This window comes from Salmo salar, chromosome 20, assembly GCF_965601325.2.
Source record: "Salmo salar chromosome 20, fSalSal1, whole genome shotgun sequence".
Lineage (NCBI taxonomy): Eukaryota > Metazoa > Chordata > Actinopteri > Salmoniformes > Salmonidae > Salmo > Salmo salar.
In genome coordinates, this window is record NC_138310.1 from 12848053 (window position 1) to 12875988 (window position 27936).

Below are 27936 nucleotides of genomic sequence, written 5' to 3' on the forward strand. Positions count from 1 at the left end.
GACACGGGTGAACCTAGCCTATTTCCTGTCCTCAATAGTCAATTACAAAATGTCTTGTAATAATGGCTAACCGTGACCACAGGACTCAAAATGGAAATGAATTGATCTAATCAATCAATTTGCCTGCTACTGCTTGTTTTTGCTCAGTAGCGCCCTTAGCTGTGGTCCTGCATCACCACGTGTTCATGTAGTAGAGGATCTGGTTGTCGATGGCCATTGGTCAGGATCTCAGAGAACTGAAGTGAGAGATTCAGAACTTGTTAGGTGACCATCTGGTGAAAGGCAGATGATAAAAAAAATGTGCTGTGTCTTTAAGAGTTGAGGAGCGAGAGCTGGCAGTGAGGCCCTATGTTGAGCCCAATTTAATCATAGACTTGGAAAGGCTGCCAGATGTAGCACAGCACAGCTGCCCCTGCAAAACCAGGCAGCGCTATTCACTCTGGTAGGCGGGAGACGAGGCTCGTTTTCTGTGCCTCACTCGATTCTACATCCGCACGCACACAAACACAACTGGTAGAGAGGAACATGCCTCATTCTGTGCTTTGAAGTTATGGAGTTGGACAACGCGGCCGAACTGGAGAGCTACAATGGTAAGGGCAACTTGTTAAATCAAGCAGACAACCTGTTGAAGTCTGCTTCTGTCACCGTGGCAATGGGAGCTTTGAGATCAGCAAGACTCGCGGCTGTTCTCTTTGTGCTTCTTTTTCACTCAGTTCCAGATTGGAGCTCTAGTGAAGTGGGGTTGTTTGCTGTTGATGCAGATTGCTTGTGGAATTCCTATGAATCAAATGTTTTGTTCGAGTAGACAGAGCAGATGCCGGGGGGGGGGGGGTACTAATACTGCATTCAAGAGGATGTTTGACGTTACTAGGAAGAATTCTTAGTCCATATGAATGCTTTAGTCCAAAAAGTAAGTGGACACTTTTTGCTTAGAATGCTGTCTGCAACAAGAGATTCATATAAATATTCTTCTGTCTCAGAATAAATTCAAGTAATCTGTGGGCTGAATGACCCATACAAATCTGGTTATGCGTCTTCTAAAGAAGAGCATGAATATTGTGCAAAGTGCGCTGCACCGGTTCAAGTGTGAGGACGTGTAGGAGTCGTTACATTTTTGAGAACGGAGACGTAATTGTTTGTCCTGAAAGCTTGTACATGTATTTAATATTTTCGGGAGAACAACTGTTGAATGAACGGTTGAGTTTAAATTCTACTTTGTATTAAATACCGATCAACTTGAAGTGTGGCTTTAGTTTCAAAATGAGTCCAGGTTAGAATATTTCCAGAGCCACACTTGGCTGACTTGGATTTATTCCGTTTTATTAGCCGGGCTCTGTGCCACTTTAACATTTGTCACGAGAATACCATACCAAAACCACTGTTTGGCCCAGCTTTCCAAATTCCACAACTATCTGCTTCACCTCATTTGAAGTAATTGTCTAGTATCTACAGTACACACTCTAGTATGGGTTAGAATAGCAATCCATCCTGATGCTCAGACGGTCTTCCTCCAGTGCAAAATTGTCTGGGATCTAAACAACCCTTGATGCACCAGTATGTAATCTAGACACCTCTTTGTTCATGACTGCCAGGTAAGCTTTTTTTGTGACTGCCAATGAATTCATGCCAGTTCCCTGATATGATCAACACATTTTCTTATACTGTTCTTTAGTACGTTAGCGTTTGAATTAATTTCAAGGGAGACATCAGCCTATGTTTCTATTTAACATGCCCCATGGTTAATGTGAATGCATATTTTTGCATTTCTAGCTTCATGAGCATGTAATGTTGTGGTGTGATGAGTAATTCATTTTATTAGCACTTGCAGGAGTCACTGTCAGTACTAGAATATCCTTGCGAACAGTCTAGAAAGATACTGGTACGGGCCTTTTTGACTGCTACTATGGCTGAAAAACACAATCATAAATTCCTCCTCAAATATGAATGAATGATGTGCTGAAATATCGATATCAACAGTCAATTTTACATAATGCTATCTCATCGTTCTCTAAAGTATCCAGAACTATTTGTTTTGTTAACACTGTAAGGGATTACATGCTCCAGACAGCCTGCATTAGCCCGAGATGTAACACAAGGAGTTAGCATAATCTTGATGACATATCAAAATTGACATAATCTGCTTTAGCATGAATTTAGAGTCAACATTTTATTGCTGTGTTGCAATGACGAGTTGACGATTGCCAAGAGGTGGGACAATAAAGCGAAAATTATCGATGCCCAATCTCTTATCGCAGGCATTTTACTGATATCGTTCTTTACGATAAATAGCCTATACTACAGAAATGGGAAGTTTGAAATGAAATGAGTTTGCTAATAATATTATGAGTGATTGTTAATGGTACAATTGATGGCTACAACCATTACATTAGTCGAAGTAGTTTAATTAAAGGATAATAAAAAAAATGGTGTACATTAACGTTATAAACATGTTCTATTTATCGTTATCGTGGCAATTTATCGCGATATTTGTCTATATTGCCCAGCTCTACAATAGCCTATGATGAATTTGTTATTTTAGTTTGAGAGATGATCTCAAATCAAACTTTATTTGTCACATGCGCGCAATACAACAAGTGTAGACCTTACCGTGAAATGCTTACTCACAAGCCCTTAACCAACAGTGCAGTTCAAGAAGAGTTAAGAAAGTATTTATCAAATTAACTAAAGTAAAAAAGAATAACACAATAAAATAACAATAACGAGGCTATATACAGGGAGTACCGGTACCAAGTCAATGTGTTGGGGTACAGGTTAGTTGAGGTAATTTGAACATGTAGATAGGGTTGAAGTGACTGCATAGATTATAAACAGCTAGTAGCAGCAGTGTACAAAACAAATGGAGGGGGCGGGGTGTCAATGTAAATAGTCCAGGTGGCCATTTGATTTAATTGTTCAGCAGTCTTATGGCTTGGGGGTAGAAGCTGTTAAGGAGACTTTTGGTCCAAGACTTGGCGCTCCGGTACCACTTGCCAATCAGTCTATGACGTGGTTGACTGGAGTCTGACAATTTTTGGGTCTTTCTTCTGACCCCACCTATTATATAGGTCCTGGATGGCAGGAAGCTTGTCCCTGGTGATATACTGGGCTGTACACACTACCCTCTGTAGCACCTTACGGTCAGATGCTGAGCAGTTGCCATACCAGGTGGTGATGCAACCGGTCAGGATGCTCTCGATGGTGCGGCTGAGGGTCTGGATCTTAACTCTATTGTTGGGGAAACCTAACACATTTTTGGGAGAGGTTCTCTTCTGCACAGTTGAACCAATCCAGTAAATGTGGAGGAGGAGTTAAGATGGTGTGTCGCCTTGTTAACGTCCAAAAGCGGAAGTCGCGTCACAGGCTCTTTAATTTCCCCTGAAAACAGGATGCATACGGTTGTTTCCGGCACCACAGAGGGTACTGTTGGGGAGAAAGAACAGATGTACATACCTCAGTGGCATTACACTTGGGTCCCATCTGTTGTTCATCTTGTCATTTAGATGTCTCCCTAGTAACCAAAGTTGTCATATTCACTGCTGACATTTAGTTACAGAATGTCTTACAAGCCGAAAACCAAAGAACCTAACCACTCAGGCGTATTGCAAACGTAATCAAAAAAGTCTAAAATTGTAATGTGTTGTATGGCGGCTTACAAAAATCTCCCATGTTTATTTTTAAACTTTTTTTTTAAGCAAGTTAACAAGTTTTTATCCCCTCTTATATGGAAGGAAATGTCTGCTCGGGATGAGTCCCCCCTCCAGATTGAACAATTATTCCAGTGTACATAAGTGTCTGCCTTATTTCTGTGACCAAAAACACAAATAGTTTTTGTACCAAATTGAAGTCTATTTGCATATTGTATCAATTACAATGCCCTCAAAAAACATGGTACGGCTTGCTAATGCTTTTTGAGTTAAAAATGCCGGTGAATCCCAGCAAGCTCTGAAATAAAGTGTGAAAAAAGATGAGGATTGTGGATGACATTTTATTGTGTCCCAGTCCATTTTTGCCCTCTTGAAAAGAAAATCGCTTGCCTCTGAATTTAATGGGATGACTGACTGAACAATGGTGCACTTCTTTTTGACTCAACTTTGTGGGAGTTGAACTGCGTAGATGCATTACTTATCTAGCTTTAAACTGACAGATGTTACATTTGAACCTTTTTAGTCTATGCAATGGTATTTTTTGTGTTTCTAAATCCATGTGGTTTATCCTGTACTGTTGTGAAAGTATGTTTTACATGAAGGCTAGCTGACATCTGCTCTTCCCATGTTATGAAGGTGAAAAGATGAGGCTGCCACTTCTCATTTTTATCGTCCATTCTTCTGCTTGTCTTTGAATCAAGTAACAAGTCTAAGCTGTCGTTGCTCATGCTATATGCTTCTGTGGTTTTACTTTGGAACTTCAATTCACCTTGAAGGCAAGGGAATGATTTGAGAGATTTTATATTGCTATGAAATGTTTGCAGTAATGATAAGGGTCCTTTTCAGCTCAGTTGTATTAGAGCGGACTAACTGATTTTAGTTCTCAAATATGAAGATCATAGTTTGACTAAATTAGGCTACAAGGTTTGACAAAATATTGCCCTTGGTGTGAAATATTTGACCTGTTGGACTGTCGAAGAGGGGTAAAAAAATAAACAAACATCCTTTTACTATAGATCACGTGCTCCATCTTTGACATATAAACATGTAAAAGCATGTGGGCTTGTGACATTTGAAGTTCGAATTCCTTCGGAAAGGGCTCAGCTAGCCATCATACGTCAGGGCAATTTGCTGACCTCACATGCTGCACACAAGTGTCTTTGTCTGTAAAAGAGCAGCTGTATAAATCCTCTGCCCAATCTTCTGTTTCTATAGTCCTCCACTCAGGAAGTTCTGTCTCGCACAGCTTGTTAGGCCAATAGACTGGAGTGCACCATGCAGTGAGAGACAAAGATAGACTCATAGCAATGGGCTGTAGACCAGGCGATGGTGTCAGACCAGAGATGCAGTCCGCAGCCATTTTTCACCCTCTATTTATACTCATTATACTTGTTTTACTGGGCTTTTTTGTCTTCAAGAGATCCAGGGCTGGAAGTATAATGCCCTATAGTTGCTTAAAGCCCAGTGGATTGCTGGGATTAAAAATATGAACATTTATGAAAATGTTGCTGTTTGCGGTCAATAAACAGTGTACAAGTTCAGACATACCAGTTGCAGTGACAGCATAGAAATACAAATATTATTTTACAAAATTCAGAATTATTTTACCCCTCTTTGTGGACCATGAAGCTCCCTTGTTCAAGAGACTGGATAAAAACACTTCCCCAAAACTAGGTCATATTTTCAAAGCCCTGTATACTGTTAGTATCAATTTATGTAAGTGAAAAAATGATACATTTGACTATGCCTCTTTTTAAAGTGTCAAGCCACAGTTGAAACAATAAAGTTTTGTCACTGTTTTGGTAAAACGCAGAGGGGTGGGCCTGGAGAAATATATAACCACTCTCAAATTCATAGAGCTATGGACAGACCATCTATGATATCACAATAGTTTTAATTTTAACCAATATTTGAGGCTAGCACATTTGGTTCCTTGGAAGTTGTGGGAACATATGTTTTTGGTTTGCCATTGGTTCTGGGAACGAAGCCATAAGTTTCCCGACGGGTAAAACTGAATGCTTTTTTAAACATTCTGAGAATGGAAGTGAACATTTCTCCAGTTCTGGGAATGTACATTTTTAGGTTGCAGGGGGGTTCTGAGGAAGGTTCCCTAAACTATTTCCTGGGAGGTTTTATAAAAGTCCTAAGAATGGAAATTATAGGTTATTTGAAGGAAATTAAATAATTTTCTGAGAACATTCCCTAAATGTTGTGAAAGTTTTGAATATAATGTAAAGGTTATTTGTAGGTTTTTCTTAACTTTCACTGAATGTTTCAATAAGACTTAATAAACCTGCTATCTTAGTTTGGGTTAAAGGTAAACATCACAATTTTGTTTAATTCATATACAAAATCTCCAGTACCACCCCAACATCAACATAGGCGAAAATAGCACGTTTCTATTTTTTGTAGTAAAAAAGATAGATAAGTGTTTCCAATGACATCATCAACCAATTAGTAGGCAATGCCTACTCACAATTGGTAAAAATCACATGAATAAGAAAACATAGAAACGCAGCATTTTCACATGTTGATGTTGAGATGGGGCTAGAGACGATGAATATGAAGTTGAAAAATGTTGACTTTTCCCTTTAGCTGTTCTGAACTCCAAGCACAGATGGGACAAATGGAAATTAATTTGCTTAGGCATTAATCATGCAAACACATTTATTTTTTTTATTTTGGCATGGCGTCATTGAGATTAAAACCTGTGATATTCTGTTCTCTGTCTTTGGAATTAGTCCTCTGCTAGCAAGCCATGTTTTTTTTTACTCCTACAAAACTGTTCATTTTAGTGTATAAAAACAGACCCCATTTCAAAGGAAACACTCATTAGGATCAGGAGTGGCCAATTAGCGGGCCAACACACCTAAATAGGCTTGGGCGGTATCCTGATTCTCATACCTTCACACCAACTTTGTGCCATACCGGGATATTATGTAATACTGGCACTGAACATAAGGGGTGCAGTTTTTGAACCCCACAGCCTCTGTAATCCAAAGGCTAACAATGCTAACAAGTAGATCTAAAATCCCATAGAGAATGCTAAATAAATGCTAATGAGCGCATTGCGAACATTTTATACAGTCTCTGACCTAAACTATTTTCAGGACAGACATCACAGCTCAAACAGTTATACAAGTATCAAAAACTGCTACAGTTTGCTGCACGCACAAAACAAATATTAGACAGCAAGTATCTAGATCCAGGAGGGGATTCTTTGCTGTTACCAAGCAAAACTTGATTTTGGATGAAGCTAACCACTTAGCTAGATAGCTGACTAGCTACTAAATTAGCAAACCAAATGCACAACTGCAGAGCATTTGTCACATTTTAGACAGTTAAGTTATAACATATCCAGCTGGCAAACATTTAGTTGTGAATTCCATACTGTATTGAAAAAACATTCTGTGGCTATTTACCCCAGTATACATATATATATATATAGTATACTGCCCAAGCTTACACCTTAACACGCTTAACAAGATAAAGGATAGAGTTTTGTTGACACTGAGAATGGAATCTATGTTTTAAAATAACATTCTTAGAAGGTTCTTTGAACGTTACTAAAGTTTTCTTGTGGTTTTTATGGAACATTTTCTTAATGTTCTGAGAACATGCCTTGAAATAGAACCCAGAGGAAACCTGTAGAAAACATTATGCTGAAGTATTGTAATTCCCACAGAAGAATGTTGCTTCTTAATGTTCTCTGAACTAGTACATAGCCAAAATTGAAATCAAATGTAACCATGTTAGAACTTTGTAAGAAACATTCAGTTAAAGTAAGAAATACACATTTTTTGTTGTTGTCAAGTTCCTTAAATGTGCTGAGAATCTTCCAAAGCCAATAAACTATCCTGCACCATTCCTAGAAAGTTATGGGAAGGTTGTATGCAAAATAACCATATGACAACCACATTTTCACCAAACTGTCAAACATATGGTTCTCAGAATGTTATGTGCTAGCTAGGTATACAGAAGTATGTATATACACAAAGGTATACAGTGTTTGTTTACATGTACTTTTTACAACATTGGAGTAAAACATATATAAGTTATATTATACATACATTATACTGTGTATATAAACAAAAGTATGTGGACAGTCCTTCAAATTAGTGGATTCGACTATTTCAGCCACACCCATTGCTGACAAGTGTATAAAATTAGGCACACAGCTATGCCAACTCCATAGACAAACTTTGGCAGTAGTGAAGAGCTCTGTGACTTTCAACGTGGCACCGTCATAGGATGCCACCTTTCCAACAAGTCAGTTCGTCAAATTTCTACCCTGCTAGAGATGCCCCGATCAACTGTAAGTGCTGTTATTGTGAAGTAGAAATGTCTAAGAGCAACAACGGCTCAGCCGACTGCGGGACCGCCGACTGCAGAACGGGACCGCCGACTGCTGAAGCGCGTAGCACCTAAAAATCGTCTGTCCTCGGTTGTAATTCTCACTACCATGTTCCAAACTGCCTTTGGAAGCAACGTCAGCCCAAAAACTGTTTGCCGCCATGGGACTCTGGAGCAGTGGAAACACGTTCTCTGAAGTGATGAATCACGCTTCAACATCTGGCAGTCTGATGGACGAATCTGGGTCTGGTGGATGCCAGAAGAACGCTAGCTGCCCCAATGCATAGTGCCAACTGTAAAGTTTGGTGGAGGAGGAATAATGGTCTGGGAGTGTTTTTCATGGTTCGGGCTAGGCCCCCTAGTTCCAGTGAAGGGAAATCTTAATCCTATAGCATACAATGACATTCTAGATAGTTCTGAGCTTCCAACTTTGTGGAAACAGTATGGGGAAGGCCCTTTTCTGTTTCAACATGACAATGCCCCGTGCACAAAGAGGTCCATACAGAAATGGTTTGTCGAGATTCGTATGGAAGAACTTGACTGGCCTGCACAGAGCCCTGACCTCAACCCCATCAATCTTTGGGATGAATTGGAACGCCGACTGCAAGCCAGGTCTAATCGCCCAACATAAGTGCCTAACCTCACTAATGCTCTTGTTGCCTCACTTGTCCCTGCAGCAATGTTCCACCATCTAGTGGAAAGCATTTGCAGAAGAGTGGAGGCTGTTATAGCAGTAAAGGAGGTACCAACTCCATATTAATGCCCATGATTTTGGAATGAGATGTTCGTGCAGGTGTCCACATACTTTTGGTAATATAGTGTATCAATAATTTAGAAGTCCAAATATTGCCCCTTTTTTAAAGCACATTTCACAAGGCTTGTGAAGACTGCCTTCTCAGTTGTAACTGCTACTTTAGAGAGGGACTACAGGTCCAGGGCCAACTTGGGCCTACTCACTCTGTACTCTGCCCACTGATTGGCTCTTGTAAGCCAGGAATGTAGCTCTCTGCAGCATTTGTTCCCCTGAATGCCACAGAGAGATAGCGGGAGAGAGTATTTCTATAACCCAGTACCCAAACAGCTCCTGAACAGAAAAATGTTTAATTTATTTGTATTTTCTTTACACTTGAAAGAGGGAGGGACAGAACTCGGAGAAGCAATCTTGACTTTGTCATGGTGTGTGACTGCCTCTGAGTTGAGAGGAGGGGAAATGGCATGGGACATTTTGGATTGCTCCAATTTACTATTCAGCTTTCAGAGGAAGTCACTCTCTTTCTTTGAAGTGAGACATTAGAAAAAGTCCTCTGAAGTGCTCCTTCATCCATACACCTTTCTCACATGTGATCTTTTGAAAACAAAATCCCAGGCCATAACCTAGAGAGGTTCTCATTGCTTTGTGTTCTTTGTGGAAGACGGACAGGCGTTGCAGTGAAATCCACAGGTACTGTACTGTGCATTCCAACCACAAAACTCCAGAGTCAGCAATGCTTCTAAATGCTTTGTTTTTAAATCTAGTTTACTGCCATTGTAATGCCAGTATAGAAATGACAGCAGGTTGCTCTTCGATCATGCCAAGTTGTGACTTCACCACCCATAAGTCACCAAGGTGAAGTTCTTCTTTGCAGTATGTTTTGTATAATCCTTCATCAGTAGTCACATTTCAATACTCTGAAACAAGCCACAGAAATGTGGCAAGGCTCTAAGAGCCCGTAAACTTTAGTGAAACCATGGGGAATGAGGATTTTTTGTTGTTGTTGCTGTTTGTTTCATGTACTGTGTTGAAGTGCGTTTCTCTTAAATGTTTTTCAAATTTGGTTGGTTGCTGTATGTACATGACACCCTATCTAGTAATTTGTGTGTTGGAATTTTGTGTCTCTTGACTGCTCTCATCAATGTACACTGGCTCAGAATCATACTGCTTTGCAGAAACAACAGTTCCCTTCCAGTTTACCACCAACTTGCTCGAGAAGGCGCCTCCAGAGAGAAAGTACACAACACTGCTTATTATCCTCCCATCAGGGCATTATTTCCGCAAACTTTTTCCACCCTGGGTTTTAGAATAATCCATTCCTTTACTAAACTCACTCACTCCTAGAATCTTCTCTGTGCTCAAACAGAAAGCTAGACATGTAGCTTAGAGGATAAGTTAAAGGGAAATTCACCCATTTTTAATGTTATATTGTTTTTGTGCATCTGAGCAATGTTCTATTGATTCCTGGGGTGTTTTCATGTGTATCTGAGCAATTCGCCGTTCAAGCAAGCAGAAATACAGCCAGTATGACGAGTTTTGCATCATATGCTCGGGAATTTGTGGAAAGTTTCAGAAATGTTGCAACCCTAATCTTTACATGTAGACACACCGTCAGCATGCTAATGATAAGATTTCTAATCCAGATGAAGGCTTTGACTATCTTTTCATCCTTAAACAACCATCTGTGATGAGTGTAGCTAGAATACCATCAATGTTAATCTGAAGATTTTAAGATTGTTATTATTAAAATATAGGAACATTTAATGCAATGTTGTGTATAATGACTGATTGCATGCCAGATTCTGTCTGGCTCTGATTTTGCCGTAAAGGCTGACTTGGTGTGGGAAGTTAGCTGCTTCAGTAGGTGACAGGCCCAATGTTAGTCCTGGCAAATGGAGTCCTCTGATTTTGGGATGCTGTGCTGTAGGTGTTCATAGTTTTTTTAAACAATTTTTGTAAAAAAAAATAATAATAAAGTTTTAACACGAGAAAAAGGAATGAGCTGGAATTTGCACTGAAGCGTTAGCAAGGTTTTCGTTGGCCAGAGCTAGGTGGAGTAATAAGCTGATTACTGGAGTTTAGAATAATCCTTAATTTGGTATCACTAATTAGATTTGAGTATAAAGATATCCTTCACTGTAATGGTGAGGATCAGAGTCTCAAGTAGAACCATCTTGGATTTAAAAGCCAACAGTTTGGCTTTCTGAGGGTCTATCTCTACTGCATGTATTTTGGATGATTTACAGGCTAATATCTCACATTGGCCATACTCACAACTACTAAAAAGATTGGAACAGCATGCAGACTCAAGTAGGTCACCCAGATCTTTCTGTTTCCTGCTCCTAAGACAATTTCTGCAGCATGGCATGAAACACCTCTGCCTGTATTTCTGGCCTGGCCTCCGCTTTAAACGATGACAGCTTTTGGAACACGAATGATTTGAGCGAACTCCAGAGATTAGTTTTGTTTTTGGAAGAGCAGAGTTGTGGAGCATTCAGGGCCCCCAGGCTTTTCACAGAGAAGCCTTTCACGGCAGCAGCGGGCAGGCAGGAGGGAGCAGCACTAGGTTTGAAGGAGCATACCAGACTGAGGGGTGGGTGACTGAGCGTATGTGACATGCTTAAGAGGGCTACAATTCCAAAGGGGTTTGATCCTATTACAGCTGTATTACCATCCCCTCCAGAGGCATGAATTGCATTCATGAAGGGGGGAAAAAACGACCAACTGAAAGATGTCCCTGTCAAGGCATCATGTGTCCTCTAAACTGCTTGCAGCATGGCAGGGATTTTTTAGGGGCTGGAGGTTGTTGGAACATTCTTTCAGGGATGCATGTTAGGGAGATTACAAATATTATTATTTTTTCCTTAAACTATTTTTTTTTGTGAAATTGTTTTTGAGTATGAACATGTATTTTTGTATAAACACTAGACAGTACACACAGTAGCTTATTACTGCATTATTGGCCATATACACTGAGTGTACAAAACATTAAGAACACTTCCTAATATTGTGTTGCACTACTCCCCCCCCCTCTTGCCCACAGAACAGCCTCAATTCATCGGAGCATGGACTCTACAAGGTGTCGAAAGCATTCCACAGGGATGCTGGCCCATGTTGAACCCAATGCTTCCCACAGTTGGCTGGTTGTCCTTTGAGTGGTGGACCATTCTTGGTACACACAGGAAACTGTTGACCGTGAAAAACCCAGCAGCGCTAGAGTACTTGAGACAAACCGGTGCACCTGGCACCTACTAGGGCTGTGGTGGTCATGCACTTTTGTCAGCTGGTTATTGTCATGCATAAGACTGCCGGTCTCACGGTAATTGAGCGTTAATGAACATAAACACGTTTAGTATCTCCAGGCGTCCACGCATACAAGCTGCATACAAGCCGCTGATGTGCACCTTTGGAACATCTACATTTTTTTTTTTAAGTATAATAAATCAATTTAATGTACAGCCTTCACAATAATCCATTATTTATTTTAGTCAAGTCTAAAGAAAAATTATGGTGTGAAGAAAATCTATTTCCAAAGTACAGAATATGAGTTTGCCTACTGTATATTTTCTGGCTATGCTCCATGCCATAGGCTGTAGGCTTGTTCATTTAGCTGACAAGATATGCCATTATTTTATATTATAAAGAATGTAATTGAACTTAGCTGAATAAAATATAAATGACATTTCCCTCATTCCAAAGCGAGTGCACATATGAAGTGGCTATGTTGAGCGTAAAATTGATCATTTGAAACAGGTCTTATGTGCTACAATTAGAGTTATTGGGCAAATTTAGTTGTGAATGTTTTAGAAATCAAAACATATATGGGCTGCTTGATGCAACTATAGGCTATTGATGATTTGAGAAAGTTGCAAAAAAAGCATTCCTTGCCTCAGGCAGGCAGGTTCTCTCAAGTAATCATATTTTCACCCATCAGACCATTCTCAATTAAATCTTGTCTTTGCGAATATGTAAAATTTGTTTTGATTTATTATCAAATTGACAGCGGAAAAAGACATGCCATCTGTATGCACTCGAATAGCAAATGGCGGCCACGCGCTTTCCTGCCGGTCCATTTCTCAGTGAAGCCTGCTAGGCTACTTCAGTTTTATAGCTGAGCTGTGCTTAATATTAGCAGCTGAGAAATAAATATAAGAACACTTATTTCACTCCATGCATCAACCACTGTTTGCGGAGCATGCTCTTGCTGGGCGACAGGTGATATTCCACCGAAACGCTGTATGCCAGGGGCTCTCCAACCCTGATCCTGCAGCTACCCAGTGCTTAATTTGGGAAACCAAGTGAAATCTGTTCGGGAACGTCGATAGTAACATGTTTTCGCAACAAAACATATTTCACTAAACTGTTGACGGCCAGCCTCTCTGCATGCCCAAGAAAGGAATAAGGGAGAGCGAGGAGGAGATGGAAACGCATGGTGGTGGATATTCGGTATAGCTAAAGGTAATGTGCCACCCAATTAATTATGAAAATATAAAACTTTCCCTACTCAAAATCAAATACAAATTCACTGTAATTGTAGGCTACCTGTAAGCCACTCTGCACAAGCAATGAACCAACAGCATCGCCTAGGGCTATACGTTCTCTCCCAGACTCATGGATAGACATTTTGGAGCCTAGCATAAGGTAATGAGTCTACCCAGTATGCATAATAATACAGTCCACACTCAAAGATGATTACTCTAATTTATTTATAATTTTGGAGTATAGGCTAGCCGCTAGACCAATTATGTACCAAAGACATCTTAAATCAGTTTAGTGTTATGTTTTTCTGCCATGCGTAATATGTGGTAGGCTATAAGGCAGAATCATAACTTTATTAAAAATATAACAAATCTTGCATGTATAAGCTCTAATATGTGTATGGGTGTTTTGAATTAATCATCACCTTAGAAAGCGCTGTCCATTTCGTTGTGATAAGCTTTGCAACAACATCCACAATGTCCATGTTTTACAATCAATTTCAACCTGCTTTTGAACTTATTTTTTCAAATTGATCATCACAGTGAGGTGAGTTTTAAAAGCACGTACTGTTTTGATGAGTGTGATTTTTGTATTTTTTCTTTATTGTATTTGATTTGCCTTGATGTCAGAGTGGGTAGAGGGACAATAGAGCCCTGCGTACCAGACCATTAGGACCTGATGGTCATTAGCAAGTTGGGTACTAACAAAGCATGTCTAGAGTGTATAAAAGGAGATTACCATGACTCAACGGTCACCTGGAATTTTACTGTGGTCATGACTCGTGACTGCCGGTGTAAAACAGTCGCCGCAACAGCCCTAACCATACCCCGTTCAAAGGCACTTAAATATTTTGTCTTGCCAATTCACCCACTGAATGGCACACACAATCCATAGCTGTGTTCGAATACTCATACTAACCGCAATAACGGACTATTTGTGAAATGAATTGACTATATAGTTTGCTTATTGGTCATAATATGGATATACTTAGTATGCCAAAAGTTCCCGGATGTCATACTAAATTCACCAAAATGTGAAGTATACATGAAGTGGACACTATTTCCGTGCTTTTAGGGCCCATAAGGCAATTTTTATGAAAACCGGCGTGGCTTCACAATGTTTTCAGAATTGAAGAAAATGGCGGGAAATATGCAGCCAAAGTCCGAAGAAAAGGGAAAACAAATTCATTGCTTTAACTAATTATGAAACGTTTTAAGAAAATGTTATGCAATGTAATGACTTTTCAAATAGGTTACGTTACACGTTATATTGGCTGACAATTTGTTAGCTACGCTATCCTTGCGAACCGCATAGTATTACAGCAGTAGGTACCGGTATGTTAGCTACCTAACGTTAGTTGGCTACTAATACATCGAACTTGCCAGGCAGTATTATTTACTATATCCTATCTAACTACCCAACGTTTATTGACTAGATTATTCCTAGCTAAGCGGTATAGTCTTTGTGCGTTTCAATGGACATTGTTCATTCTGGCTATCTACTTTGATTTCAGAGCACTCTCGCGCAGGATAACTGATTAATTTATGAATGCTCAACACACGTTGAATATGGCCAGTAAACGTTGGCAAAAAAAGCATTATTAAATTGTTGTCAGCAGCACAGGTACAGTCACCAACATTCTAGATAACATGAACACAGACTAACCAGCTCTGCTAGGGGGAGTAAAATGGTCAGAGTGAGGTTCTCAGTCTCATTTGTGTCTGGAAGTAGCTAGCTAACGTTAGCCAGTTAGCTTGGGTGCTTGACTGCCGTTGAACGCTCGCTCGGCTCAAACCTACTCCTCGGCCAAAATGTCCAGTGTGCGCTCTGAATGCTCCGAATTTATGAACGGACAACTCTCTGGATTTACGAATGCCCAGAGCGCACTCCAGATAGAATTTAGGAACACAACTGAAATTGTTAAATGTTTAGCTAGTCATGTGCTATGCTAACAAGCTAGCATCAACTTCCGGTAGACAGGCGAAGCTCTAGTACGCTCAACTGAAATGATACCATTCGTTTACAGTATACTAAAATGCACTGATACTATGTAGTATATACTCATTAAGTATACAGTATGTTTGCATGGGTATTCGAACACAGCTCTAGGCTCAATTGTCTCAAGGCTTAAAAATCCTTCTTTAAGCCATCTCCACCCCTTCATCTACACTAATTGAAGTGGATTTAACAAGTGACATCAGTAAGGAATCATAGCTTTCACCTGGTCAGTCTATGTCATGGAAAGAGCAAAGTTTGAAAAAAATGTTTTGTACACTGTGTATAGGCCTATATGTAGACATGTGTTGTGTCTGGGGTGAAACTGGGTCAGCTCAAACTTATTTTAATTGTTTTTATCTGTGCGCTCGGATTGTTGTGGGAAGTAAGTGGATCTGGAGGCTGACAATCCAGCATTCCAGTGTGTTTGTTGGACCCTGTCCTTTTGCTGACACAAATGCATTAACTGGGTGTATTTTAAATCACTAGGGGAAAGTAAACAAGTCGTCTTGATTGGAATTATATCATGTTTTGGCAACTGACATTGCTAGTGGATTGGTTTGGGGGGGGGGGGGGGGGGGATTATTATACTCGTAGGCATTCAATCAACAGATAAATTAGTTTGAAATTCAGAATTTCACATTTTATTTGTCACATGTGCCGAATACAGCAGGTGTAGACCTTACCGTGAAATGCTTATTTACAAGCCCTTAATCAACAATGCAGTTAAGAGAAATTAGAGTTAAGAAAAGATTTACTGAATAAACTAACACAATAACGAGGCTATGTATACAGGGGGTACCGGTACCGAGTCAATGTGCGGGGGTACAGGTTAGTCGAGGTAATTGAGGTAATATGTACATGTAGGTAGGGGTAAAGTGACTGCATAAATAATAAACAATGAGTAGCAGCAGGGTAAAAAAAGGGGAGGGTCAATGCAAATAATCTGGGTAGTTTGATTAGCTGTTCAGCAGTCTTATGGCCTGGGGGTAGAAGCTGCTAACTTCTTTGGGATGGGTGCGGTATTTTCACATTCGGATGAAAAGCATGCCCAAAGTAAACTTCCTGCTACTCAGGCCCAGATGCGAGGATATGCATATAATTGGTAGATTTTGATAGAAAACACTCTAAAGTTTCTAAAACTGTTAAAATAATGTATGTGAGTATAACAGAACTGAAATGGCAGGCGTAACCCCGAGGACAAACCATCCCCCCCCAAAAAAATTCATCCTACCACTGATTTCAATGGCTGCCACTTTTATAATAGGGCGAAATTGTGCCTGATTGCAGTTCCTAGGGCTTCCACTAGATGTCAACAGTCTTTAGAAAGAGTTTCAGGCTGGTTTTTGGAAAAATTAGCCAGAAATTGTCGTTTTTCTAGGTGGCTCCCATTTTGGCTGTAGTGTTTCTAAGCTCGTGAATGAGAGTGCGTTCTTTGGTATTTTTCTCCGGTAAAGACTAACAATTCTCCGTCTTAAATTTGATCGTTTATTTGCGAATTAGGGTACCTATTGTTTGATAATAAACATTGATTGACTTGTTTGGATAAGTTTATTGGTAACGTTTGGGATTCATTTTGTATGCATTTTGAAGGAGGGAAACCGAGTGGATTATTGACTGAAGCGCGCCAGCTAAACTTTTTTATGGATATAGAGTTTTTATGGATATAAAGAAGGACATTACCGAACAAACGGACCATTTGTAATGTAACTGGGACCTTTTGGAGTGCCAACAGAAGAATATCTTCAAAGGTAAGGCATATATTATATCGATATTTCTGACTTTCGTGTCGCAACTCCCTGGTTGAAAATGATTTGTTATGCATTCGTGTTCTGGGTGCTGTCCTCAGATAATCGCATGGTTTGCTTTCACCGTAAAGCCTTTTTGAAATCTGACACGGCAGGTGGATTAACAACAAGTGAAGCTTTATTTTGATGTATTGCACTTGTGATTTCATGAAAGTTTAATATTTATAGTAATTTAATTTGAATTTGTCGCTCTGCAATTTCGCTAGCGTCCCACTAATCCGCAAGAAGTTAAAAGTCTTTTGGACCTATACTTGGCGCTCTGGTACTGCTTGCCGTGCGGTAGCAGAGATAACAGTCTATGACTAGGGTGGCTGGAGTCTTTTTGGCAATATTTAACAGTCTACTGAGGGGGAATAGGCATTGTCGTGCCCTCTTCACGACTGTCTTGGTGTGTTTGGACCATGATAGTTTTTTGGCGATGTGGACAACAAGGAACTCTCGACCTGCTCCATGATAGCCCTGTCAATAAGAATGGGGGCATGCTCGGCCCTCTTAGGCTGTTTCATCGTTTTTGGTGATCAGGCCCACTGCCGTTGTGTCGTCGGCAAACTTAATGATGGTGTTGGAATCGTGCTTGGCCACGCAGTCGTGGGTGAACAAGGAGTACAAGAGGGGACTAAGCACGCACCCCTGAGGGGCCCCGTGTTGAGGATCAGCTTGGCAGATGTTGTTGCCTACCCTTACCACCCGGGGGTGGCCCGTCAGGAAGTCCAGGATCCAGTTTCAGAAGGAGATGTTTAGTCCCACGGTCCTCAGCTTAGTGATGAGCTTTGAGGGCACTATGGTGTTGAACCCTGAGCTATAGTCAATGAACAGCATTCTCACGCAGGTGTTCCTTTTGTCCAGGTGTGAAAGGGCAGTGGAGTGCAATAGAGATTGCGTCTGTGGATCTGTTTGGGCGGTATTTGAATTTGAGTGGGTTTAGTGTTTCTGGGATGATGGTGTTGTGAGCCATGACCAGCCTTTCAAAGCACTTCACGGCTACAGACGGGATGATATCATCGATGCACTTATTGACCAAGCCGGTGACTGATGTGGTGTGCTCCTCAATCCCGGAACATATTCTGTGCTAGCAAAACAGTCCTGTAGCTTAGCATCTGCGTCATCTGACTACTACCGTATTGAGCGAGTCACTGGTACTTTTTTCCTTGTTTAGCAGGAATCAGGAGGATATAATTATGGTCTGATTTGCCAAATGGAGGATGAGGGAGAGCTTTGTACGCGTCTCTGTGTATGGAGTAAAGGTGGTCTAGAGTTTTTTTTGCTTTTTTGCTTTTTTATTAAATGAGGTAAAACGGATTTAAGTTTTCCTGCATTGAAGTCCCCGGCCACTAGGAACGCCACCTCTGGATGAGCATTTTCTTGTTTGCTTATGGCCTTATGAAGCTCGTTAAGTGCGGTCTTAGTGCCAGCATCTGTTTGTGGTGGTCAATAGACAGCTACGGAAAATATAGATGAAAACTCTCTTGGTAAATTGTGTGGTCTACAGCTTATCATGAGATACTCAGGTGAGCAAAACCTTGAGACTTCTTTAATATTAGATTTCGCGCACCAGCTGTTATTGACAAATAGACACAGACCTCTACCCCTTGTCTTATCAGAGGTAGCTGTCTCGCTTGCCAATGCATAGAAAACCCAGCCAACTGTATATTATCCTTGTCGTCGTTCAGCCACTACTCCGTATTAATTTCAGTGATATTAGTTTTTATTGTCCCGTTTTGTAGTATAGTCTCGAACGGAGCTTATCCAGTTTATTCTCTAATGATTGCACGTATGTCAATAGGACGGATGGTAGAGGCGGGTTACCCACTCGCCAATGAAATCTCACAAAGAATTTAACTAAGCATGGATGTTGATGCAAACATAATGCACAGAGATGAAGTGATGTTGTCATTATTTATCCTCTGTTTTGATGAAGTCAGAAGCCTAATAAGAATCTGGTACTTCACTTGTCTTCGAGTAAAAGTAAATAAAAACATCAACACACTGCACAGTGTAGTTCTACCTTGAGGCAGTAGGCCTAATTCTCAAAGTTATTCACTGTTCCCAGTCCAGAAAACCATTGGCCGTGTCCAAAATCTGGCTTGCCTACTTCTTACTTAAACTGCATTCTGTGTACTAATTGTACTATTTAGCACTTACTGTTTAGTAAAAAGTATGCATTATACCATGGCCAAAACCTATTACTTTTGGTGCATTCAAGACAACTGAAAATTCGGAAACAAAACAAGCTCAGACTGGGAAAAATTGTCACGTCGGAGAAGTCTGAGCTCAATGATGATGCCTGAGTTTCTGACTTGTAATTCCGAGTTGGATGACCATTCAAACATTAAAAAAAAAATGTGGAACACGTTTCTACCCCGAGTTCCCAGTTGAATTGAACGCACCATCAGTTAAGCCTTCACATGTGAACCGGAATGGATTGTCTGTAGCCCAACCCAGTGACATTTCACTGCAACTGAGTGGTGTTGTTTTGGGCTAACATAAGTTAAGTAGCTAGCATTTGGAAAGGCTAATTTCTTCCTCATCACCTTCCTCTGATCAACCCATAAGCTGTCCCTGTCCATCTTTTGGAGGATGCATGCACTCAGAGTGGCCTCTATTGATTGACCAAGCCAACTATAGCTACTTGTACAATGGATCCTTATTTAAAAGTTGCTTCATACCACAGCACAGCTTGCGAGATGCTGCGGAATGATATCGTAGTATTTTACTGTCAGCCATTGTTGCGATTGATGCTTGTTCAACCACCAGAGGGCATCTTTGAGGGCTTCTTTGTGAAGCTTGTTGGTGCTTGCTTACTTTTCCAAATAATCCTAGAGGCCCATGCAGGCCAGACATTTTTATTGCTATATCCTTTCCAAAAGAGCATATTCCAAGGTTTTTAATGAACCTAGTTTTGCTAAACACCACAGCAGTTTTTACAGATGGTCTCTCTTTCAAAATATGTTTTCCTAGAATAACTGCAGCTCCATGCCAACTGATGACAAATACCCATTTGGGGAGAATAACCTTTCTATTATATTCTGTTGTATTCCATCATATTCATATTGTAAAGGGCTGGGGCATATACGCATGTGATATCTGCTAAGTTAACAAGTTCATTTCAGTGACATGGCGCAGCCATAGCCCCAACTACTATAGCGCGGATAAATACATTGTAAAACATGCTATTCTGTTTTGTGATTGTGTTTATTAAATTGCTTTATTAGACTCTTTAAATACAATCAAGCATTTTAGTTATAAAAGGTAATAGCAAAAGTAGCCTCGAATAATTAATGTTGGCTAAAGCGATTTGAATTTGACTGTTTTTAATCTTGGCTGTACTAAAGACTTTAAAACCTTTTTTGTTAAAACAGACTAAATGGTATTTATTTTAAATTATTATTGTATTTGTTGTGCTGTTTATACTGTTCGAAATTTGGCTTAATTAAATTGATTACAATTATGGTGTTTTTATTCCAAGAAACTAAAATGCATTTTACAATTGCCTAAGAAAACCTGGGTTTCTGTTAGGAAAATGTGGCGCTGTATAACGTGACCAGTCGGTAGTAGACCTAGGCTACTAAGCGACTGCGAGTGAAGAGCAAAATAAAAAATGGACTGTGTGCGAACAGAAATAGAGGAACAGAAATTCTTACACTATTGCTCTTAATTCAATCACACTCTTCATCATTCAGTTCATTCAAATTTAATTGTAATCCATTTTGTCACTCACCTTCATCTCCAAATCGCTTTTGCATGCGCTCCAAAGGGATAACATGATATAGGTTAATTAAATAATCAAAAGGAAACATTATTTATTAGCCTAGTGGATATGCAGTACCAGTCAAAAGTTTAGACACACCTTACTCATTCAAGGGTTTTTCTTAGTAAAAAAAATATATTTTCTACATTGTAGAATAACAGTGAAGACATCAGAACTATGAAATAACACATATGGAATCATGTTGTAACCAAAAGTGTTAAACCAATCAAAATATATTTTGGATTTTATATTCTTCAAAGTAACCACCCTTTGCCTTGATGACAGCTTGGCATTCTCTTAACCAGCTTCACCTGGAATGCTTTTCCAACAGTCTTGAAGGAGTTCCCACACATGCTGAGCACTTGTTGGATGCTTTTCCTTCACTCTGTGGTCCAACTCTTCCAAAACCATCATAATTGGGTTGAGGTCGAGTGATTGTGGAGGCCAGGTCATCTGATGCAGCACTCCATCACTCTCCATGGTCAAATAACCCTTACACAACCTGGAGGTGTGTTGGGTCATTGTCCTGTTGAAAACAAATGATAGTCCCACTAAGCGCAAACCAGCTTGGATGGCGTATCGTTGCAGAATGCTGTGGTCGCCATGCAGGTTAAGGGTGCCTTGAATTCTACATAAATCACCGACATTGTCACCAGCAAAGCACCATCACTCCTCCTCCTCCATGCTTCACGGTGGGCATCACACATGCGGAGATAATCCATTCACCTGCTCTGTGTCTCACAAACACACGGTCGTTGGAACCAAAAATCTCAAATTTGGACTCATCAGACCAAAGGAAAGATTTCCACTGGTCTAATGTCCATTGTTCATGTTTCTTGGCCCAAGCAAGTGTCTTCTTATTGATGTCCTTTGGTAGTGTTTTCTTTGCAGCAAATCGACCATGAAGGTCTGATTCACGCGGTCTCCTATGAACAGTTGATGTTGAGATGTCTGTTACTTGAACTCTGAAGCATTTATTTGGGCTGCAATTTCTGAGGCTGGTAACTCTAATGAACTTATCCTCTGCAGCAGTGGTAACTCTGGGACTTCCTTTCCTGTGGCGGTCCTCATGAGAGCCAACTTTCATCATAGCGCTTGGATTTTGTGACTGCACTCGAATAAACTTTCAGTTCTTGAAATTTTCCGCATTGACTGACCTTCATGTCTTTAAAGTAATTATGGACTGTCGTTTCTCTTTGCTTATTTGAGCTGTTCTTGCCATATGGACTTCTGTATACCCCCCTACCTTGTCACAAAACAACTCATTAGCTCAAACATATTAAGATGGAAAGAATGGGCTGAGGGTTGGGATGTGGAATTGGAGAAAAGTGGGAGGTGGAGTTAGAATGATGGTCAAAAGTAAGTTTGAATGACACTGAGGGGCAGTGTTTTTACAGCTAATGCCGGTTTGCCTGAGGCTGATGCCGTACAGGTGTTTGTACACATGCATATACACACACACTCTCATTCAAATACACACATACACAGACATGTAAATAGTGCCAGACGTGCACTCAAACATATACAGTTGGCCTTGCTGTTATGATTTTAGTTGTCCTTGATATCCTCTTTTTTTTGCGTTGTTTTCTGTTTCTTTTGTCTTTTTTCTCATGAGTTAATTTTCTTGGTTGGTGCGTTGGGGGATTCTTGGGGGTGGGGAATGGAATGAATTGTATTTTTTATTATTTCCTTTTTTTCTGGGGGGGGGGGGGGGGGGGGGTTTGACTGTGGGAGGGGTCTCGGATGGTTGAGGGACAGCTATGGGGAACTGTGGGGGGGATCTTGGAGGGTTCGCATCCCCGTTTTTTCTTTGGCCTTGTGGGAGATCTGTCGATGTGCCCTTGAGCAGGGAGTTGGCCCTGGATGCTTCTTTGTGTCGCTCTGAATGGCAGTCTGCTGGATGACTGGTGTAGTGTCGTTGTTGAGCGGCTTCAATGCAAGTATATTGTATGTTTTGGATATTCAATTAAAAATATATAATAATAAAGAAGGAAAGAACTTCCACAAATTAACTTTTTAACAAGGCACACCTGTTAATTGAAATGCATTCCAGGTGACTACCTCATGAAGCTGGTTGAGAGAATGCAAATGGTGGCTACTTTGAAGAATTTCAAATATAAAATATATTTTGATTTGTTTAACACTTTGATGTCTTCACTATTGTTCTACAATGTAGAAAATAAAGAAAAACCCTGGAATGAGTAGGTGTCAACTTTTGACTGGTACTGTAAATATTTTAGGCATATCATGTGAATTAGGCCTCATGTAAAATCATTGTCAAAAGCACAAGAGATACTGATGCGTGACAAACAGGTGCTGTTAGATTACAATATTATTCTTCCGCCCTTTTGGAACAGTGTAAACCGCACCTGTAACGATCGTCGTGCAGGAAGGAAGAAGTGGACCAAGGCGCAGCTGGGAGCGAACTCATGTTATTTATTACAGACTGAAATAACACGGTCAAAACAGAGAATAAACGTATCGCTACTGCTCCAACAAAAAGAGACAACAACCCACAAACATCGTGGGGGGAAAAGAAACTTAAATATGATTCCCCAATCAGAAACAACTAGTGACAGCTGTCTCTGATTGGGAATCGACAGAACCCAACATAGAAATACGCCCCAAAGCAAGGCTATACCAAAAACATAGAAAATAAACTATAGAAATGCCACACCCTGACCAAAATAGAAGAGTTCACCTGGTCAGGGCGTGACAGCACCAAATAAATGATAAGTAAAAACACCAGAGAGTATGTTCTAATGAAAACAAATTGCAAAGCTTAAAAACAGACGGATTTGTGAAATTGCTTTATCCGACATATTGTGGTTGCATGAGGCTTGGTGATCATGGGATCAGTAGAATATTAAACAACCACTCAAATAAGCAACAGAAGTAGGAACAGAAGCATAGGGCTGAGTGACTCACTCATTTGTGGCTTTCGTTCAAAATAAGTTATATTATAATGCAGAGTTAAGGACACATTCTTTCTGATTGACTTTAGCATATGCAGTCTCTCTCTCTACAGCTAATTTCATTTCAATTATAATACATTTACATTTGTAGGGGTTGATGCATTCATTTGGGCAAAACAGTTTTGTGATATTGAGTTAGAAATGTAAGTTTTCCCTGTTTGATCATTAGGCTACACTTTACATTAGGACTCAACTGACTGACCGCAGCATCTATCAGTAGTCTAAACTGTGGCACAAATTGGGGGATTTTTCACACCTAACCGAGTTATTAGACTATGTAGTGTGAACGTTTCTGTCCAAGAGTCTCTCTCCTCTCGCACTAGAGTCCTGCATTGGGTAAAAAAAAAATCCACAGGCGGGTGGTCCCGGAGTTGAGAGAGAACTTGGGTAAATACAATGGCGCAATTACACTTGACGTATGGACTGTCGGTTTTCGAAAAATAGGATACTTGTGCCTTACAGCCCATTAGCCTTCATAAACAAAGAGTGGGTGCTATCCACCACGGAGTGGGACAGTGCAGCTCAAAACTGCAGATAACATAAGGCCAGCCATTGTGAAAGAATATGTGTGGATCTTGTTGATTTCCTCTATCGCTTCAAGAGGCCATACTGACCTTGGAGGCAAGCAAACAGCCTACTGTTCACCTGTTCAATCCACTGATGAATGGACTGTTTTTCAAGTTATTCTTTTAGTATATTTATTTGTTGTCTAATGTTAGAAGGCTCTTTAAAGCGATATGAGTTGTCAATGTGTCGCATTGTGAAAATAAAAATATATTGTTCTTAATTCATGGCATGGTTTCTTTTTAGCCAAATGTTGAATAGACATGCAGACAAATTAATTCATGCAGGAAAATAATAATAATAGCCTACTGTCTGTAGTCATTAGAACAATCAGGCTAAATACATTTATATTTTGTTGGGCAACGGATCGGATTGGCTCTCGGAACTCTATCTTCAATATAATCATTCATTCAAAAGGATAAACCCATAGGCCTGCAGTAAATTAGATTACCAGGTCCGTTGTTCATTAGGTTATAACAATCCATGCCTTCTGGGAATGTTATAAAATCTGAAAGTTATGGGTGGAGTTAGAAAGTTGCTGTCAGAAGTAGTACACTGGAAATGTACTTTTAATCCGTCTATGCATATAAGAGTGCAGTGAGATACCGGATGGGTTAGATGGTACTTTTCTCGTCAATAATCTTGAAAAAAAACGTATTCTTAACTGGAAATCAACCAATGTCTGCCTTTTAAATGCTTTATTATCCAAATGTTGAAAGTGTGTGTGGGCGAAAGAGAGAAACAAAATGGTGCAGTTTGAGGCCATGTGGCGGAGAGTAATGTGGCACTGGAGATGGGGGTGGGAGCAGGCAGGTGTGATGTAGTTGTTTGTGTGCGTGTATGTTTTGTATTGTCAAAAAAAAAGTCTTACAAAAAAGAAAAAAAAGGAAACATGACAATCAACACTTGATTATTCATTATGAGTGGGATGTATTTATTTTGTTATTAAATGTTTTTACTTTCATTGTAACCACAATGTCACAAATAATTGAACGCACACACACGACATGAGCAGATTAACTTGGTCAACTTTTTAAAATGAAAGACCATCAGAAAGAATGTTTGGTACTTTTTAAAAATGTTTATCCAAAGTCATGAATGAGTGAGTCACATAGCTTTATGCTGCAAAATTGCCAACTAAATAGTCCAAGCCTAAACAAATATATTAAATTGGCTAAAACTAGAACATTTTTCATAAATAAATGAAATAGATCAGGTCTTGAAAATATGTGCCTTTTCCCCTTCTGTACCTCCCTGGAATCTTTCATCAGCAAAGAAGGATTCCTTGTTTCAGAAACTCACTTTTATATACTGTAGAGGGGCTAACACTCTTTCCACGCTGTGGTAAATAAAGACATTTTGTTATTTTAGAATTCTTTCGTTATGTTTTTCGAGGGAGAGAAACCAAAAGCGTAACCAAAAGCAGAAGCAGTGTTCTAACTCCCCCTTGCAATAGTGTGGCACAATGAGAGAGTGACGCAATTTTCCACAATCTACCACGTGGCATAAGCTCGAAACTTTTATTTTGAGTAACCACTGTAGGCCACTCATGATGATGTATTGCTTGTTTGTTTTTTGCTTTGATGCGCTTTGAGATTTGTTATGAAACGTGCAATTGATTGATTATACCAAAGAAGGTTTATTTAGTTTAGTAGAGCAAAAAGGTCTGACTGTAATGGGTGCGTGCTGGTGGCAGGGAAGTCAGGCGCAGGAGAACGAACTTGGTATAAACACAGTCGTTTAATAAGTGCTCACAAAACTCAGAAAACCAGAACCAGAACATAACTTGCACATCACAAACAAACAAATAATCACCGACAAGGACATGAGGGGAAACAGAGGGTTAAATACACAACATGTAATTGATGAGATTGGAACCAGGTGTGATGTAAGACAAGACAAAACCAATGGAAAATGAAAAATGGATCAGCGATGGCTAGAAGGTCGGTGATGTCGACCGCCGAACACCACCCGAACAAGGAGAGGGACCGACTTCGGCGGAAGTCATGACAGTACAGTCCCACCCCCCCTGCAGCGCGTCGACACTGACCTCGGGGAAGACCCGGAGGGCGAGGCGCAGGGCGATCCGGATGGAGACAGTGGAACTCTCGCAGCATTGAAGGATCCTCCACCGCAACCCAGCATCTCTCCTCCAGACCATACCCCTCCCAGTCCACGAGGTACTGAAGGCCCCTCGCCCAACATCTCGAATCCAGTATGGATCGAACAGAGTACGCCAGGGCCCCCTCGATGTCCAGAGGGGGCAGAGGAACCTCCCGCACCTCAGACTCCTGGAGCGGGACAGCCACCACCGGCCTGAGGAGAGACACATGGAACGAGGGGTTAATACGGTAATCGGGGGGAAGCTGTAACCTATAACAAACCTCGTTCACTCTCCTCAGGACTTTAAATGGCCCCACAAACCGCGGCCCAAACTTCCGACAGGGCAGGCGGAGGGGCAGGTTTCGGGTCGAGAGCCAAACCCGGTCCCCCACACTACGGTGATGGTCTGCACCAACCTTTTTGCGCAGCATGGCGCGCTGAAGGTGGACATGGGCGGTGTCCCATGTTTCCTCCTCGCGCCGGAACCAGTTGTCCACCGCAGGAGCCTCGGTCTGACTCTGATGCCAAGGAGCCAGAACCGGCTGATACCCCAATACACACTGGAAGGGAGAGACGTTAGTGGAGGAGTGGCGGAGCAAGTTCTGGGCCATCTCTGCCCAGGGCACGAACGCTGCCCACTCCCCCGGCCGGTCCTGGCAATAAGACCTCAGAAACCTACCCACATCCTGGTTAACTCTCTCCACCTGCCTGTTACTCTCGGGGTGAAAACCTGAGGAAAGGCTGACCGAGACCCCCAGACGTTCCATTAACGCCCTCCAGACCCTTGACGTGAACTGGGGACCCCGATCAGACACTATATTCTCAGGCACCTCGTAGTGCCGGAAGACGTGTGTAAACAGGGCCTCCTCAGTCTGTAGGGCCGTAGGGAGACCGGGCAAAGGGAGGAGATGACAGAACTTAGAAAAACGATCCACAACGACCTGGATCGTGGTGTTACCCTGTGAAGGAGGAAGATCGGTCAGGAAATCTACCGACAGGTGCGACCACGGCCGTTGTGGAACGGGTAAGGGTTGTAACTTAACTCTGGGCAGGTGCCTAGGGGCCTTACACTGGGTGCACACCGAGCAGGAGGAAACATAAACCCTCACATCCTTGGCCAAAGTGGGCCACCAGTACTTCCCACTAAGACAGCGCACCGTCCGACCAATCCCAGGATGACCAGAGGAGGGTGACATGTGGGCCCAATAGATCAGCCGGTTGAGGACAGAACGAACAGACGCCCAGCTGGATACTGGAGGGGAGCAGGCTCTGCACGTAACGCCTGCTCAATGTCCGCGTCCAGCTCCCACACTACCGGCGCCACCAGACAAGAGGCAGGGAGTATGGGAGTGGGATCCATGGGCCGCTCCTCTGTGTCATACAGCCGGGACAATGTGTCTGCCTTAACGTTCTGGGAGCCTGGTCTGTAGGAAAGGGTAAACACAAAACGGGTGAAAAACATGGCCCACCTGGCCTGGCGAAGGGTTCAGTCTCCTCGCCGCGCGGATGTACTCCA

The 27936-nt window shown here is 41.2% G+C and overlaps 1 protein-coding gene across 1 annotated transcript in view; it reads left to right on the forward strand.

Moving 5' to 3' along the window:
- Positions 1-296: 296 nt before the first annotated feature.
- LOC106580127 (disabled homolog 2-interacting protein) overlaps positions 297-27936 on the forward strand; it is a 120797-nt gene continuing 93157 nt past the window's right edge. The window contains exon 1 of the mRNA XM_014160830.3: positions 297-590. Within this exon, the coding sequence (XP_014016305.1) occupies positions 551-590 (40 nt within the window). The 5' untranslated portion in view covers positions 297-550. The remainder of the gene's footprint in view (positions 591-27936) is intronic.